We start from the raw sequence: 18505 nt of genomic DNA, 5'->3' as shown, positions 1-18505 counted from the left end.
AAACATTTCCTGACAATTTTAATATGATTTTTAAGCAGTCTGTGGCTGTTTAAATGGTGTTTCTTGGAACTCACAATGCATTTCATGTAAGATAACTGAGATATGAAAGTCTCCTAAATAGATAATATAACCCCTAATGTACTATTCACATGGAATAAAAATAATTAAAACAAACAATAAAAATGAGTTATTACTCAACTTTATGGTTATCTTGAAAATTGCTGGTGAAGGAAAAAGTTTAAACAGAGGTGGTTGTAAAAGCAGATATGAAGATTTGGGCAAAACCAGAAGGGATATTTTTTATTATTTGAAAGTAATGTCCCTGCATCTCTAAAATTTCTTGGCTTCTCTTTAAAGCCCATGGTTTGCATTTTCCTCCAAAGGCTGTCACGCCATGTAATCCATTAGCCATAATGAGGGCTGTCTGGGCCAAAGATGGAACAAAATGAAAGAGAAAAAGGCAGAGAGATAAATTTCCCTAAATCATCCAGAAAGAGCTGGACGAAAAGGACACAACGTGAATTGAGGTGGGGCGGGGCGGGGAGGGCTGCGGGGTGAGATGTGCAGCAAACCTGTCCATTAATTTTATAGTATGGAATTGTCTGCAGAATTAAGAACAGTAAAAGGCAGGACAAAGGGGAGTACACAGTTTATAAGGGGGAAAACAAGACAGAAGAAATGGGATCAACCAATTCCCTGCACCAGAGACTGCCATGAGCATAGGAAGCTTGGGATAAGGTCAGTAGGGAGGGATAGACCTCAGCAGGATGAGGAATGAGGATAGTGTATATTGAGCTGGTTAGGAACACTCTGTCAAGTGCTGGGAATATGAGAAGGGCCCAGCTACACAGTAATTGTAATGGCTTGAGTTTGAGTTTACTCCTTGAATTCCCCCTATGAAACCTTGGAAATTTAATTTTCTTTCCTATATATTTTAGTCCCCTAAAACCTCTGCAGTTTACAGAGGTAAGCTAAGAATGCTATATAGATAGAAATTCTATAAATTCATAGACTGTTGAATGGGACCTTAAAGAGTAGCTAGTCCAAATATCTTTTTTTTTTTTTTTTTTTTTTAAGACGGAGTCTCACTCTGTCACCCAGACTGGAGTGCAGTGGCGCAATCTCGGCTCACTGCAACCTCCGCCTCCCGGGTTCATGCCATTCTCCTGCCTCAGCCTCCTGAGTAGCTGGGACTACAGGCGCCTACCACCACGCCCGGCTAGTTTTTTGCATTTTTAGTAGAGATGGGGTTTCACCGTGTTAGCCAGAATGGTCTCATCTCCTGACCTCATGACCCACCCGCCTCGGCCTCCCAAAGTCCTGGGATTACAGGCATGAGCCACCGCAGCCGGCCGTCGAAATATCTTTTAAAGATGAAGAAAGCAAGTCACAGAGTGACTTGACAAAGTTTCTCAATAAGTGTAGAGGCAGGTAGTGGTAGAGGTGGTACCATTTACAAAGAAATACATTTTGCTGATATATTGAGGAGGCTTCCTTCCCTCAAATGCTATCAGTTAGTAGTTTTATATGCAGAACATGAGCCCTTTGATTTTCCCGGTTAACTAAATTAAAGATATTCTGTATCAAATTATTTTTTCCAGCAATTGGAAAGTAGTTGTCTTCAAAATAGCTTTGTCCCTTTGACATCTGCATCCAGATAGTTAAATTTTTTAAAAATAAAATAGCTTTGTCCCATTTGTTATAACATTTATCTGCCATTTTCTAGAAATCAACATCAGATGAGGTCTCATCCACAAAATGACTAGTTTCGTTTTTACTGCATAACATGAAACACTATCATTCACTTCATCATTTGTATACTAGAAGGTTGATAAATTTCACTACTGCAGGCCAGGTACAGTGGTGGCTCACACCTGTAATCCCAACACTTTAGGAAGCCAAGGCAGGCGGATCACTTGAGGTCAGGAGTTTCAGACCAGGCTGGCCAACGTACAAAACCACATCTTTACTAAAAATACAAAAATTAGCCAGGCATGGTGGCATTGTGCCTGCAATGGTAGCTACTTGGGAAGCTGAGGCAGAAGAATTGCTTGAACCCAGGAGGCAGAAGTTTTAATGAGCCGAGATCACACTACTGCACTCCAGCCTGGGTGACAGAGCGAGACACCTTCTCAAAAAAAAAAAAAAAAAATTAACTACTGCAGGCAAACCAAAGCATCAAGACATCATTGGCCATACCTCCTGATTAAGGGGCAGTAGGGAAAATGCTAGATGAAGAGTCACGGGACCTACTCTAAGTCTGACTCCACATTTCCAACTCTTGAGACTTCAGAAATCATTTAAATTTTCATCTTATTCCCTAACTATACCCTCAGAGTCTAACAAAGAAGGACTCAAAACGATGACACTATAAGTGAAATCTCTGGACTTTGGTCACATCATCCATAAAATGGGTCAACTACTAGTTATTTTGAAGGGTTATTGTGAAAATTCAATACTGTAATAGTGTGAATAGTAAAGCGCATGCTAGGGTCCTGGAAACATCCTATATGTTCTAAATGTTCAATAACTTGATCTAGATGGTGGTTATTTTATTAGTTTTCTATTGCTGTGTAACACATCACCACAAACTTAGTAGCTTAAAAACAAGAGACATTTATTAACCCACAGATCTGCAGGTCAGGAGTCTGGGACATAGCATAACTGTGTTCTCTCCTTAGAGTCTCACAAGTTGAATCAGGCTATTATCAGGGCTGTGTTCTCTGGAGAAAAGCCTTCAAAAAGGTCATTCAAGGCCAGGCGCGTGGCTCACGCATGTAATCCCAGCACTTTGGGAGGGCAAGGTGGGTAGATCGCTTGAGCTCAGGAGTTCGAGACCAGCCTGGCCAACACAGTGAAGCCCCGTCTCTACTAAAAACAGAAAAATTAGCCAGGTGTGGTGGTGCACGCCTGTAATCCCAGGTACTTGGGAGGCTGAGGCACGAGAATCGCTTGAACACAGGAGGCAGAGGTTTGCTGTGAGCCAGGATCGGACCACTGCACTCCAGCCTGGGCAACAGAGCAAGACTCTGTCTCAAAAACAAACAAACCAAAAAAAACAAAAAAAAAAAGTTCATTCAAGTTGCTGCCAGAATTCAGTTACTTGTGGTTGTAAGACTGAGTTTCCCATTTCCTTGATGGTTATCAGCCAGGAGATGCTCTCCAGCTACTAGAAGTTGCCTATATTCCTAGCCATGTGGCCCCCTTCATCTTTAAAACCAGCAACAAAGAATCTCCCTCACATGGAATCCTTCTTACACTTTGAATTTCTTCAGGAAGAACATGGCCCCTGTTAAGGGCTTATCTGATCTAAGGTCAGGTCTACCTAGGATAATGCCACTCTCTTAAAGTCAACTTTGTCATATAACATAATCAAATCATAGGAATGATATACCATCATATTTACATGTCACTGCCACACTCAAGGGGAAGGAGATTATGTAAGAGCATAGATCACTGGAAGTCATCTTAGTATTCAACCTGCCATAGCTACAAAGATACACACAAATGTAAAACTTCATTGTTCTTATCTATACTGTTGCTATTAGATCGAGTCTTATTCTAAACTCTCAGTAAGTTCCCCCAAAAAATATAACCTCAAGTTGTTGATGAGGTCAGAATCTGTCAAGGTCCCTGAGCCACTCAGCTGTGATAATCTGGGGACTACATTACAGGTACTAATGAAAACTCAGCAGTAATTCTGGCACTGGGAAAACCTGACATAAACCAGATGCTTGCTCTTAAAAAGGTAGTCAACTAGAACTAAAAACTGTTTTTCCTTGCTTTTGACTGGAATTATGCCCACAAGTAGCAGTAGCACTGCCAATCTCAGGCAATCTAAATATGAATCTTAACAATAGTTTTACCTTGTAAGAATATTAATTAGCTAATACATAAATACAATTTCATAGGGAAAAAACTTCAAAATATAGGATTCATAAGTGAAATAAAAGTAGAAATACTATAAACCCCTTCTAAGGCTAAGGCAAAGAAAATACAAGACAAGCCTCAAATATCTTGTGGTGCCAGAAACTAAGGAAGTGCTCAAAACAAACAAAAGGATGACAGCACACAGGATGACAAAAGGGCACAAAGAAGCCAAACTGAAAGTGTTCCCCAACTGCCAAAACTGGAACAATTTGAGCAAAAATAAAAGCAAATAAAATAATGATTGAATTGGATTGGATTATAATTTTTTTCCTTCATTCCAAGGAATGAAATTATCATGAGTCTACACTGATATAAATACTTAAAATGAAGAAGGGACAACTCTTCTTTGCAAAAGAATTCCAACTAATAAATGTTGAAAGAATGAGAGACATTAAAAGTCACAATTAGAATTCCACAGAAATCATTGCCACAGGCAAGATCTGATGAACCTTGATGAATGCTAAAATTAGTTGGTGAAAGTTTAAGCAGAAACAGAATGTTTGCATAGAATGAAGCAAAAGAAGGAAAAAAAATTATGAGCCCTTGATTTAGGGTCTTTGAATGCCCCCTGCTGGTCCACAGAGTGAAATTCAATGAAGTTCTGCCAAGCTGGGTTCCTTCCACAGTCCATAAAGCAATTGCCCTTCTCTTTTCTTTCCAGTTAAATACCTGTTACAACAAGAAGGTTTTCCTATTCAAAACCAGGATATTCTGCTCCTACTAATTCATAGTTACTTTCTTCCTCTAAAAATATATCAAAAGGCTCACTAATTACCAAATCTATCTTCCCTCTAACCAGAAGAGTACATCATAAACCCACAGCCACTTCCTGGCTGATCCTCAAGACGTGTCAGGTACAGGTAAACTTTCCAAAGTTCCTCCCACTGACCATCCCTGGGACACCTAGGGACATCACAATAAGGGCAAGCCAGTCGAGTCTGTGAGAAAGAAGGACAGATCCAGCAGTGGGAGACAGGGCCTCCTGAAGATGTCGGACATGGAGAGTGTTTAGAGCGCAGTACTACTGAAGGACACCTTGTCTACTGACATCTTGACCTCAGGGTTAAGGCCCAAACAGATAAAAGATAAATGTCTTTATATATATATATATATATATATCCTCTAAAATTAGTAATTCATTTGGTTCAAGTAAATCAAAAACAGCTCTTCATCAGGAAAAGACTGGGAATTCTTGTGGCATATGATACTAGAGACAAGAGATATAAACTGGCAGTGCCCTGGCTGCATATGGGCCAAACAGATTTTATTTAGCCCATACAATATTTTCAAAGTCTTGAATTGGATGTCAATGTTCTAAAATATGGAGATATCACAGTTAAAAAATCAAAGTTTCTGGTTTCTCTTGGAAAAAACAAATCTACGGAGCTGGGCATACAGGGTTTGTTTCTACATGGTAACAAAGCAGCAGAAACTGAAAAGAGGCTGCCCCTTGAGATGGTCCTTGCTCTTCAGTTCCTTCCCCACCACTCATACAAGGCTTGTGGCTAATATCCACTCTGCTTGATCCACAGGTATTAAATATCAAGCCCCTGCAGCAAAAGGGTTTGCCAACATCTGCAGAGTGGAGTACTATTAGCTAATATACTTTTAAAAGCTAGAAGGACCTTGCCCGCCATCTGCATAAGCCTCACTAGTAACATTCATCCCTTCTTTCTAAAAATCACGATAGCTAATTATATCTATTCTGCAAAATTTACACTTACTGCTCTAAATTTTGTTCTTTTACTATTAATATTCTACACCAATAAATCAGAGTCACCCGAAAAGTTTGTTAAAACTTTTTTGCTCGGCCCCACCAGCCAGGGTTTCTGTTTCAGTCATCTGAGATAGGACCTGAGAATTTGCAATTCTATCAGGTTGCCTGGTAATGCTGATGCCACTGATCCACAGATCACACTTTGAGAACAGCTGCTATTCTCCAACCCAATGTTATTTTAAACATTTCCATGATAATTTTACCCATATCTCCAGAGCAGCAATGTCCAACACAACTTTTTGTGATGATTTAAACATTTCCATGATAATTTTACCCATATCTCTAGAGCAGCAATGTCCAACACAACTTTTTGAAGATGATGGATAAATTCTACATAAAATGCTGTCTACATATAGTTATTGGGCATGTGTGATTAAATAACTAGATTTTGAATTTTATTTAATCTTAATTGATTTAAATTTGAATCACTACAAGTGACTAGTTGCTATCATATTGGACAAGGTTGTTCAAAAGACTCTTGAGGAGCCAAACAGAAGAGGGCTGGCAAGAGAAGAAAACTTTTACATGAGCTTAAATAGCAAAACTCGGCCGTGCACATGTCTGTAATCCCAGCACTTTGGGAGGCCAAGGTGGGAGGATTGCTCGAGCTCAAGAATTCAAGACCATCCTGGGCAACATGGCAAAAATTTGTCTCTGCAAAAAAAAAAAATGCAAAAATCAGCCAGGTGTGGTGGTGTGTGCCTGTAGTCCCAGCTACTCGGGAGGCTGAGATGGGAGGATCAATTGAGCCTAGGAGATCAAGGCTGCAGTGAGTCAAGATTGCGCCACTGCACTCCAGCCTAGGTAACAGAGCAAGACCCTGTCTCAAAAAAAAATAAAATAAAATAACAATAAATAGCAAAACTCAGAATTATGCACATAAGATCTGATTTTTTTAATCAAACAGTACTTTTAATATTTTCAATTGTGCCCAGAAGTAACTATGGCATATAAGTTTTTGCAACATAAATGAAACGACAGAGCCTCAACCCACTTAGTAAGAAAAACAACAAATCATCAAGCTTATTCTTTTTTTTACCTTTTATTCTCCTGGGAATCACAGTTACCCAATCAGGTCCACTGGAGTTGACTGGCATTTTGATATTGACACCACTTTAAGAGGAATAAAAAAGCACAAGCTCAGGTTCAGGAACATTTATTTTCAGATATATGTCTTTATTGGAAAATGATAAAATGACTAATTTCACGGAGCCTTATTATGATGAAATATACTTATGAATGTTAACCAACACAAAATAATAAACTGGGTCTCTTGTAGTAAGCAGGTTTTATGTACATAAAAACTGAAAAGAAATTAAATTGATTCTTAAATTTCACTCCACTGTATACTGCTAAGAGTGCAAACTCCAAAATGACCAATTCTGGTTTGAATTATGTACTCCCCTTGGACTCAGAGAATGGCTCACACTGACAAGAATGTCTATTTTGTCATTACTTAGTTTTCAGGCTGCAAGTATACGCTGCATTAAGTCATGTATCAGATTCCTCAGGCCTTTTCCAGATCTGACAGGAGTCCTAGTGGGGACACTTGCCCCCCAGATACTTACTCATGCAGTACTTTGCTCATCATTACCAGGACTCTTTAGTGTCTGTTCCCCTTACTAAAACATGTACTACTCAAGGGAGGCAGCAGGGGAAAAAAATAAAATAAAATAAAACATATACTACTCGAAGATAAGGGTGGTGCCTCATTCATCTTTGTATCCTAGCACGGGCCCTGGTCTAGAGTCCACACTCAGTAAATATTTTTGGAGGGCTGCATTAAAACATGGGGGAGGGTGGAGGTAAGGAGAAAAGCACTCGAAATCCGGGGCAACTATTCCAGAAACTGAGTCACAATAAAACTAGGTCTCTTGTACTTAGACCAAAAACAAAAACATAAAATGTTAACTTCTCAAACTCTTGATATGGGAATGTGCAGTCATTTTTTATTATTTCATCAATTTCAGAAAAAACTGTTTATTCAACAAATAATTCTTAAGCTTCTTAAGCCAGGTACTGTCCTAGAATCCAGGGCTACTACAGTAAGAAAAACACACAGCATCTCCTTCTTCATGGAGCTGACATGGAGACAGACAAAAAACAAGTAATGAAGGAAGTGTACAGGCCTGGCCACATTACAGCATAATCGAATTTCATAGCTTAAATAAAGTGATTTTTAAGAGAGCACATATAAACTACTTTCATGAGTTTAGAGTTTTATGGTAAGAAAAAAATATACAATTTACTTGTCTATAGTTATAATAATTATATAATTATTATTGTACAATAATAATTTTCTTACAAAAACATAATTTCCTGTAAAAATATTTGCAGGAAAATTTCTTCTATAATTTTCCTGCCAAAATATTTAGCCACAGTCTAATCACATGGAAAGTGAAAACAATAAAGCAAATCCAAAGTAGACTGGGCGTGGTGGCTCATGCCTGTAATCCCAGCACTTTGGGAGGCCAAGACGGGCAGATATCCTTGAGGCCAGGAGTTTGAGACCAGCCTGGCCAACATGGCAAAACTCCATCTCTACTAAAAATACAAAAATTAGCCAGCTATGGTGGTGCGTGCCTAGTACTCCCAGCTACTCGGGAGGGTGAGGCACAAGAATCACTTGACCCCAGGAAGTCAAGTGAGCTGAAGGTTACAGTGAGCCGAGATCACTGCACCACACCCCAGCCTGGATGACAAAGCGACACCCTATCTCAAAAAAAAAAAAGTAAAGGACATTCTACAAAACAGCAACATCAAAATTGCCAATGTTGTACAAAACAAAATAGGCTAAAGAATTCTTTTGGATTAAAGAGATAACCAAACACACTGCGTAAGCATACATTAGATTAGTTAAAATTAAAAAGATAGCTATAGAAGTCATTATTGGGACAACTGAAGAAACTTGAATATCTAATATGAACTGCATATTAAATAACAGTACTGTAACAATGATAAATGTCCCAAATGTGATCATTATGGTTATATGTTAGAGAAAGTCCATTTTCTTAGGAGAGGCATACTTATGGAGTGCAGTGCCATGATGTCTGCAACATACTTTCAGATGGTTCAGGGGAAAAAATTATACACAGATACATATAAACACAAAGAAAGATAAAGCAAAATGTGTCAAAACAATAACAGTGAATCTAAGTTAAAAGTATATGAGTTCATTGTTATTATTCCTGCAATGTTTCTAAAGATTCAATTTTTTAAACACAAAGTTAGAAAAAAGTAGCAGTCATGCTAAAATAAAAGGGAAATGTTGTAGGTGATAAGCCCATTCTTTCAAAAGGCCTTCCCTTATATTAATAGGATCTTTAAGGAAACCCCTGTTGTCCTTTCCAAAAGTAACACTTTTATTCCCTTATAGATAAAGAACAAAGATGACATATTTTAATTGTTCAACTGTCATTTAGGGAACCAAATACCAAGGCTAAGCTTCTTAATTCTTTCTGGTTTAAGTAAGGTTATGAGTTACCAACGAAGAGAAGTAAAAAAGGATATCAGCTCAACATATTTGGGCCATGAGCTCAAAACAGTACACCCAAAGATCCCCCAAAAAATCAATTTCAATCTTTTTCTTTTTCTTTTCAGATGGCCTTATGCAATATTTCAGAACTTTAACAGAATAAAGGGTGGAAAATGAAAATCAATTATGAGGACTCTGTCAAATGTTTGCTTTCCAAAAACTTACACCACCTCAGACATTGTTTTCTCAGCAAACTTCCAGGTAAATAAAATTCTGCAATCATTCTACAACAATGTACCATCAACCAGCCTCACCCAGGACATGCAAGGAAGGGCAGGGACAAACATATTATTTTATCCTTGTGGGTTCACAGGTGCTTTTTTGTTTTTAATGGTAGAATTTATAGTCAGAAATACTTTTAAGTTTTACACTAATTTAGTTCTCTAAACTTTCTCTATTTTCCACCTGGAATTTGCGTAAATTACTATGTTTCTTCCTCTTTGCTAGGCCACTAAGTAGACTGACAACGTAACTCTATAGGGCAATTATAGTTAACAATCATTTACTATATATTTCAAAACAATTATGACAGTGGAATTGGAATGTTCCCAACACAAAGAAATGATAAATGCTTTAGGCAATGGATACTCCAATTACCCTGATTTGATCATTACATATTATATGCTTGTATCAAAATATCACATCTACCTCAAAAATATGTGCAACTAGGATGTATCCATAATAACTTAAAAATCTAAAAACACAACTCTAACGGGGTATGGTGGCTCACATCTGTAATTCCAGCCCTTTGGGAGGACAAAGCAGGAGGACTACTTGAGCCCAGGGGTTCAAGACCAGCCTGGGCAACATAGTGAAACCACATTTCTACAAAACATACAAAAATTAGCTGGGTGTGGTGGCGCACACCTGTAGTCCAAACTACTCGGGAGGCTGAGGTGGGAGAATCCCTCGAACCCGGGACGTTGAGGCTGCAGCAAGCTGCAATCATGCCACTGCACTCCAGCCTGGATGACAAAGTGAGACCCTGTTGCAAAACAAACAAACAAACCAACCCTCTAAAATAGGGTAATTGAGTAGTCTTCATATATAGGCAAAAAAGTACACAGAAATAAAATAATCTGCTCAGTCACTAATAAATAGCATGTCTGAAACCTGAACCCACGAATAAAATGAAAAATTTTGTTTTGGTTTTGTTTTGAGGAGTTGTGAAATTTAAGTTTGTTTTCATTTTGTACTGAGCCATAGAAAATACTAGTCTTCTCAGCAGTACAGTAAACACTGTACATTGAGTAGTGCTCCCTCTGCTGGCCTTCTAAAAGTATGGCACGAACCCACTACATATGTACATAATCTGGTATGACCAAAAGCTGACTTCAGGGTGGAAAACTGAAGGGTTTTATTTTAGGAGCTCCTACAAACCACATACTTTATTGTAGCAACTTTTCTCCCATACGGTAATGAGTGGACATAAAGTATGAAATTTTTTAGGGTGCCCACATATCCTTAACAAAAATACCTCCCTTTTATCCAACAAAAAAATTCTCTCTACCAAGGAATGTTTAAAAACAATATATTTCACTAAAAAGTAAAAAACATGTATACATTCTTTCAAACAATTGCACTTTTTGTTGAGACAGGGTCTCACTCTGTTGTCCAGGCTGTAGTGCAATTGTGATCACAGCTCACTGCAACCTCAAACTCCTGGGCTCGAGCCTTCCTCCCACCTCAGCCTCCCAAAGTGCTGGGACTACAGTCATGAGCCACCACGCTTGGCCAGAATGGTACTTTTTAACCATGTAGCTTTTATAATTTTTTATTTCTTAGTGATGTTATGGAATGTTGAAGAAAACACAAATTTTAATTCATACTGGTTCCATATTCCTTTCTGCACATTATTCCATGTATTTCTCATCATGCTGAAAATATTTTAAGCTTACATTTGAAATAGAAATTTGAACACAATACTGCAATAATTTCAACAACTATTTAGCTTAAAAAATATAGTTTTCTGTGGTATTCCTGACTTTTTATGCTTATTAAGTCAACCCAGCAATGTTGCCATATTCATAGTTTTTTAATCAGTAGGTTCAAATGATTTTAAAAACTGTTATTATGTTACTTTTTAAAGTTTCAGTTCATTAGATACAAAGATAAAACACCAGCCTGACTACCAGCCCTACCAGCCCTGTTCTTGGATTATTTTTTTCTTTACATAAAATAGATGGGGTCTTGCTATGTTGCCCAGGCTGGTCTCAAACTCCTGGGCTCAAGCGATCCTCCCGTTTCAGCCTCCCAAAGTGCTGGGATTACAAGCATGAGTCACCACCACACCTGACCCTTGGATAACTTCTATCTGTTCTGTGAATAAGGGATTTTACTTACACAGCTACTGTGTAAACATGCTATGTGGTTCTAAAGGAAAACACAGATATGAGGGTAAAGAACAAAAATTCAAGGGTAAAAGGTCTTTAATTTGGACTCAGATAAGCACTAAGCTTCATTTTTAAAACACTAATGAAAAATACAAATCTATGGTTTTTTTTATTCACTACCTCTTCTGTATTGGGCCAAGTTGAGAGAGAGGTAAGAAACACATACCGAATACCAGAAAGTCTCCTAAATGGAACAAGGACAGTGGAAAAGAACTCTTCAAATCATCCCCAAGAAAAAGCAGTACATACCTCTGGAAGAAAGCACTCTCTGCAGCGGTTAGGAGACCCTTCAGGTATCCACCTTTGAAATGGGTAATTCTGCTGCTGCAAGGGAGCTTCTTTGGTTTGAAGCAGAACCAGGGCTCCCCAGTGTAGAGGTCTGTAAAGTTACACAGGGGCAGATTCCCAGGAAGACACACGTTGCACTCAGTAGTTTCAGAAATTCTTCCTGAACGGAAGAGACTCTTGAAATAGACCCTGTCTGGTTTATCTTCCTGTAAGCGCTGAAGAACTCTGATCCCTTCACTGGGGTGGACCAGAGATACGGACACTTTAACTTTGCCTGGCCATAGCAAAGTAAAGAAAACCTTGTAAAACCCATTCTGGTAATCCACCACCCTGCCCACAGCCCCGGCCTGCAGCTTGGGGGAGTGAATTCTGGCCTGCAGGTAGTCTCCACCATACTTCTTGGGCTTTCTTTGAAAATCCTGCACATGAACCAGCACCTCAAGCTGGCTTCCCACCTTAAAGAAGGCAGCAGAGTTCAAGATGACAAAGTAGCTGGAAGAAGGGTCAGTGCTCTTCACAAAGGGGACTGGGCCCACATCAGGAACCTGCCGGTGCAAGGCAGCCAGCAAGGAGTCCTCCTCCATGCGCTCCTGGCTGGACAGGGTCTGCTGATCATAGCCACAGTAGGGATTTCGGCTAATTCCCGTCACCTGGGAGGAAACAAACTGTCCACTGCTGTCGATGAAAGTGGCTGAAACAGTCTCATGGTCCAAGTACTGAAGAAGACACAAACAACAGAAATTACCACTATAATAGGTCTCTGTATTTTGGCATAAATTCAGAGGGCTCCCCACACTTCTGTGAGTTTTAGCTCCAGGAGCTCAATCAGATTCTCACGGTGAATATCAAAGAAAAATCCCCTTGGGCTTCCGGGAATAGAAAGGGAAAAGGACCCATTTTGAAGTATGCAGAGCACTGTGTTGTTCTTAACAAAGCTGCCCCTCAAGACAAACCACTTTATCAGAACCCAGCCTATTGGAGTTTTATCAGAGCCTAACCAACCTGAGAGAAGGGAAATATCCAACTCCAGCCCACTCGAGCCACCCAGTCCAACCTAAGATGGAGAAACACCAAGAAAAAAGTAAAGGAATGGAGAAAGATATACCATGCTAACACTAATCCAAAGAAACCAGTAGTAGCTATATTAATTTCAGACAGAGCAGATTTCAAAGCAAGGAAGGTTAGCAAAGATAAAGAGGGTCATTACATAATAATAAAGGAGTCAATTCTCCAAAAAAAAAAACAACCCTTAACATGTATGTACCTAACCAATGAGTATCAAAACATGTGAGGCAAAAACTAATGGAGCAATAGATGAATCTACATTATAGTCTGAGACTTCAACAATCCTCTATCAGAAATACACAGATCCAGTAGGCAGAAAATCGGTAAGGACATAGTTGAATTCAACAGCACCATCAATAAACTGGATATAGTTGACATCTGTAAACTACTTCACATCAACCTCACATGGAACATTCACCAAAACAGACCACATTTTGGGCCATAAAATGCACCTTAAAAATTTTTTAAAATAAAAATCATACAGTGTCTTCTCTTAAGCCATAATGAAATTAAACTAGAAATCAATAATAGAAAGAGAGCTGGAAAAATCCCAAAATGGTATACAAATGGGTAACATACAAAATCTCATGAGAAATTTAAAAATATGTTAACTAGGTGAAGGTGAAAATATAATTCATTAAACACTATAGAATGAAGCAAGAGAAGTGCTTATAGGGAAATTCATAGTACTATACATATTTTAGGAAAGAAAAACAACCTAAAATCAATAATTTAACCTTATATCTTAGCAAACTAGAAAAAAGAAGAGCAAACAATATCCAAAATAAGCAGAAGAAAAATAATAAACATGATAGCAGAAATCAATGAACTTGAAAACAGGAAATCAATAAAGAAAAATCAATGAAATCCAAAGCTGGTTTTTTAAAAGATCGATAAAATTGATAAGCCCTCTAGCCAGGCTAAGAAAAAAAGAGGGAGGACACAAATTATTAATATCAGAAATGAAAGAGAAGCCATCACTACAGATCCCATGGACATTAAAGGAATAAAGGAATATTATGAACAATTCTATGCCCATAAATTTGATAACCCAGATGAAATGGACCAATTCCTTGAAGGATACAATCCATAAAGAACGCACCTAATGATGCAAAAGTAATATTATAACTAGTGGAAATCAAATATAAAAGAATGAAGTAGGCCAGATGCGGTGGCTCACACCTGTAATCCCAGCACTTTGGGAGGCCGAGGCAGATGGATCACAAGGTCAGGAGTTCAAGACCAGCCTGGCCAACATGCTGAAACCCCATCTCTACTAAAAATACAAAAATTAGCTGAGTGTGGTGGCAGGCGCCTGTAATCCCAGCTACTCGGAAGGCTGAGGGAGAGAACTGCTTGAACCCAGGAGGCAGAGGTTGCAGTGAGCCAAGATCGCGCCACTGCACTCCAGGCTGGGCGACAGAATGAGACTCCATCTCAAAAAAATAATAACAAATAAATAAATAAGTAAGAATGAGTAGTGCTTTCTTCATCATTTAGAGCAGGAAGCTAAGATATATTATGCTGTTGGGGAAATAAAAGGACTAGATACATTATTTAATGTTATATATAGAAATAAAATTAATTTTACAAATTGTGGAAGGAGAATGAAGCAGAGGCCTCATCTTTCATTATGTTAACAGTAGTAGATCAGGTGCAGTGGCTCATGCCTGTAATTCCAACACTTCGGGAGGCTGAGGCAGAAGAAGTGCTTGAGGCCAGGAGTTCAAGACCAACCTGGGCAACATAGCAAGACCCCCATCTCTACAAGAATTTTTTTTTAAAGTTAGCCAAGCGTGGTGGCACATGCCTGTAGTCCTAGCTACACGGAAGGCTGAGCTGGGAGGATCACTGAACCCAGGAGCTCCAGGTTGTAGTGAGCTATGATCACACCATGGAACTCCAGCCTGAGCAACAGAGCAAGACCTTGTCTCTAACAAATAAATAAATAAATATAAATTAAAACTGGGCTGGGCACAGTGGCTCACGCCTGTAATCCCAACACTTTGGGAGGCAGAGGTGGACAGATCAGGATCGCTTGAGCTCAAGAGTTCGAGACTAGTCTGGGCAACATGGTGAAACCCTGTCTCTACTAAAAATACAAAAATTTAGCTGGGTGTGGTGGTACACACCTGTAATCTCAGCTACTCAGGAGGCTGAAGCACGAGAATTGCTTGAACCCAGGAGGCAGAGGTTGCAGTACGCTGAGATCGTGCCACTGCACTCCAGCCTGGACAACAGAACAAGACTTTGTCTCAAAAACTTTAAAAGAAAAAAAAAAAATATATATATATATAGACACACATATATATACATTATATATATAGACATATATCTACATACATATATACATACATATATACACATACATATATATGTGTATATATATGAGGATTGCTTGAGCCCAGGAGTTAGAGGTTACAGTGAACAATGACTGTGCCACTGCACTCTAGCCTGGGCAACAGAGTGAGACCCTGTGCTTAAAAGAAAGAAAAATTAAAAAACAGCAGTAGCAGAAACAGCCAACATTTATTGTGATCACTTATGTGCTGGATACTCTTGTAAACAGTTTACATGAATCTTTAAATTCAATGTTCAAATTATCACATGTGGTAAGTCCTGTTATTATGTCCATTTTAGAGACAAGGAAACTGAGGCAAAGAATAGCTTAATAATTTGCTCAAGGCCATGTAGGTTAGAAGCAGCAGAGGATTAGAAGCCAAACTGTCTGAATTGAGACCTGTGTTCTTAACCACCCATGATACACTGCCTCATATGAACAAGTCAGGAGATACCTCATAAAGTTCACAAATCAAGATATAAGTATGTAATGTATTAGTGCTAACTACCCAAATAATTAAAAATAAGCAACTACCTTCACTCAGAGTAAAGAATGGGGAGGGGATCCAACTGTGTACTTAATACCATTCTCCATTCTTTGAAATTTCCATCTATTCCATGAATTACTTTATTAGTAAACAGGATACAGGAACAAATGGGCAGGAAAAAAGTTATATACCTAACCTGAGGCATATAACTAATCTACCTAAGATGTAGAAAACTACATCTTACGTTATGCAATTGCTTAAACTGCAGGGGAATAAACAACAAAGCAAAACCAAAAATCTCTCTCCTCAATAGCTATAGCATTTCCTTGTTTCTAGTAAAACACTTAAACAAGGCCTCAGGATCCCCATCTATAACAAACCACTTCAAAATCCTACATAAGGTAAAAATAATCTCAAGATACAAGAATGTTTAATGCTCTTCTTAGATTCTGTATTTTTCCCCTCTGATTTTATACTAACATACATACATTTTCACTTTAAAGAATCTCATTTAGGAGGCTTCATTTTGAAGGAGTATATGGCAGTATCTGTTCATTTAAAAAATGGCATGGGGAAAACAAAACTGACTTTGAAAAATTCCCTTGATTACCTTACTGATTACCTTTCAGGAAATGTTCCAGCCACCCTCTCCTTTTTAGTTGTTGTAAGTCTGTGACACACCATTAAGGACCAAATCATGCACCACGTGCTTACAGTATAGCTCCTCTTCCTAACCTTTTCCTCCTCTCTTCCTCGCCCAACTGACTGATACATGCAACCCAATCCAGAAATCACCACACATTTGGTGGTAATTCCCCTGAATTTTACTTGCAAATGACAAAAATGCAAAAATGTCAATTTGCTTAATTTTCCTAAAGACAAGGGCAACTTCACACCCGCCATCTTTTTAGGTTTAGAGCTAAGAGGAAATACCGAACAGATGGCTCACTCCTCAAGCCATCATAACCTACGGGCTGGAGTGAACATGGTGATTGCCTGTCCCGCATCCATTTCACTCCTGGCCTAGTGAATCATAGCAATGCTGTTTGCTGACCTGTCAGCCCAGGGGTGGGCCTAACTGATGGAGGGGTAGTCCCAGGTAAACGGCTGGTTCAGGAATGGGCATGTGACCCAATTCTGGACTATGAGAACCAGGTGAGGTTGCTGGAGGCTTATGCTTGCATGCAGCCAAATCCAGGCACCACTAATTCCCCTTGGTAACAGCTATTTGAATTGTACTTGCAAATGAAAAAACACAGTACCTTGAGATCATTTCAAGAGAACAACTGTTTCTTCAGGTGGGCATGTACAAGAAAGCAAAAACGCCATTGCTCTGGTAGCCATCCTACAATCAACCATGAAGGAGGATGCCATAGATGAAAGGTAACACGCAAAAGAAGGCACAGTTAAGAGGCTTACAGACAAACAGAGGCTGATTCCCAAAAGAACTATGCCCAACCTATCTACTGACTTCTATTCAAATGAGTAATATATATTACCATTAGCTCGAATTGGGCGTCTTTACCTGAAGCCCAAAGCCCTAATACACAGGTGTTATAATACATATCTAAAATATCAATGAATAAGGCAAAAGAAAAAAAATACAGAACTTGCTCAATGAGAGTTTATCGGAGAAATAAAAGACTGCAATTCTCCCTCCAATCTTTTGCTAGATATTGCTACAAATACCCCCTTCTCATAATATGGACTGCTTTTTCTTTTTTTTTTTAGGTAAGTCTCACTTTGTTGCCCAGGCTGAAGTGCAGTGGTGCAATCTCAGCTCAGTGCAACCTCTGACACCCAGATTCAAGTGATTCTCATGTCTCAGCCTCCCAAGTAGCTAGGATTATAGGCACCCGCTACCACGCCCAGCTTTTTTGTATTTTTAGTAGAGACGGGGGTTTCGCCATGTTGGCCAAGCTGGTCTCAAAACTCCTGACCTCAGATGATCCACCCACCTGGGCCTCCCAATGTGCTAGGAATCCAGGCATGAGCCATTGTGCCCAGCTTATGTAATATTTTTCATTACAATTGAGTCTGCGTTTTAGAAACTGATAAGATACTCCAATCATAAGAGTATAGTGAGTGTCAGAAGCATAGTATGGAAAGGGATTAGAGAGTGAGAGACTGCCAAATTTCAGAGCCAGAGCCTTTTCCCCATTTACTCCAAGCTTCTTTATCAATTATCATCACAGTAATAAGCAGCTTAAAATTCATGACAACAGTATCATGCTGGACAAGATGACCTCTTCAGACAGGTGAAAATGCTTATAGCTCACTCCACTAAAAGACGCATCTGATTTTCAATATCACAACTGTTTATTCAATATTGATACCTGCCTTCTCCATTCAGTAGAGAAGAGTTAGTTCGTTCAAATAATTAGAGCCTTTAGCTGGCATTAAGTACGGAAGTTTCCAAGAACTAAAGTAGAACAAAAGAATAATTTTCTAACATTCCTTCCTGACTGTTACAACATTACTGATGTGGGACTGCGGCCTACCCTCTCAAGTCTCTCTGTCTTTCCCTTTACCTTCCTCCTTCTCTACCCAAGAACTACACAACTATCTTTTTTTGTCTATTATAATACTTTGTGTGTTGAATATGATAAAATTAACACACACATTCACAAAACCAATGCAGTAAGTGCCATGCACACTTAAGGTCTTGAAATTTATTGTCCCTCTGCCA

The 18505-nt window shown here is 38.9% G+C and overlaps 1 protein-coding gene across 15 annotated transcripts in view; it reads right to left on the bottom strand.

Moving 5' to 3' along the window:
• NXPE3 (neurexophilin and PC-esterase domain family member 3) overlaps positions 1 to 18505 on the bottom strand; it is a 42887-nt gene that overhangs the window by 8997 nt on the left and 15385 nt on the right. For 14 of the 15 annotated variants that reach the window (XM_055381873.2, XM_055381864.2, XM_055381871.2 and 11 more), the window contains 2 exons: positions 11885 to 12639; positions 6747 to 6820 (listed from right to left, as the gene is read on the bottom strand). In XM_055381873.2, the coding sequence (XP_055237848.1) occupies positions 6747 to 6820; positions 11885 to 12639 (829 nt within the window). Of the gene's footprint in view, positions 1 to 6746; positions 6821 to 11884; positions 12640 to 15120; positions 15220 to 18505 lie in introns of those variants that run through there. The other variant, XM_055381874.2, reaches the window with a different exon arrangement.

Source organism: Gorilla gorilla, chromosome 2 (genome assembly GCF_029281585.2).
Source record: "Gorilla gorilla gorilla isolate KB3781 chromosome 2, NHGRI_mGorGor1-v2.1_pri, whole genome shotgun sequence".
NCBI classification, from domain to species: Eukaryota; Metazoa; Chordata; class Mammalia; order Primates; family Hominidae; genus Gorilla; species Gorilla gorilla.
The sequence above is the reverse complement of the archived record's forward strand: the minus strand, read 5'-3'. Positions and strand labels throughout refer to the sequence as shown.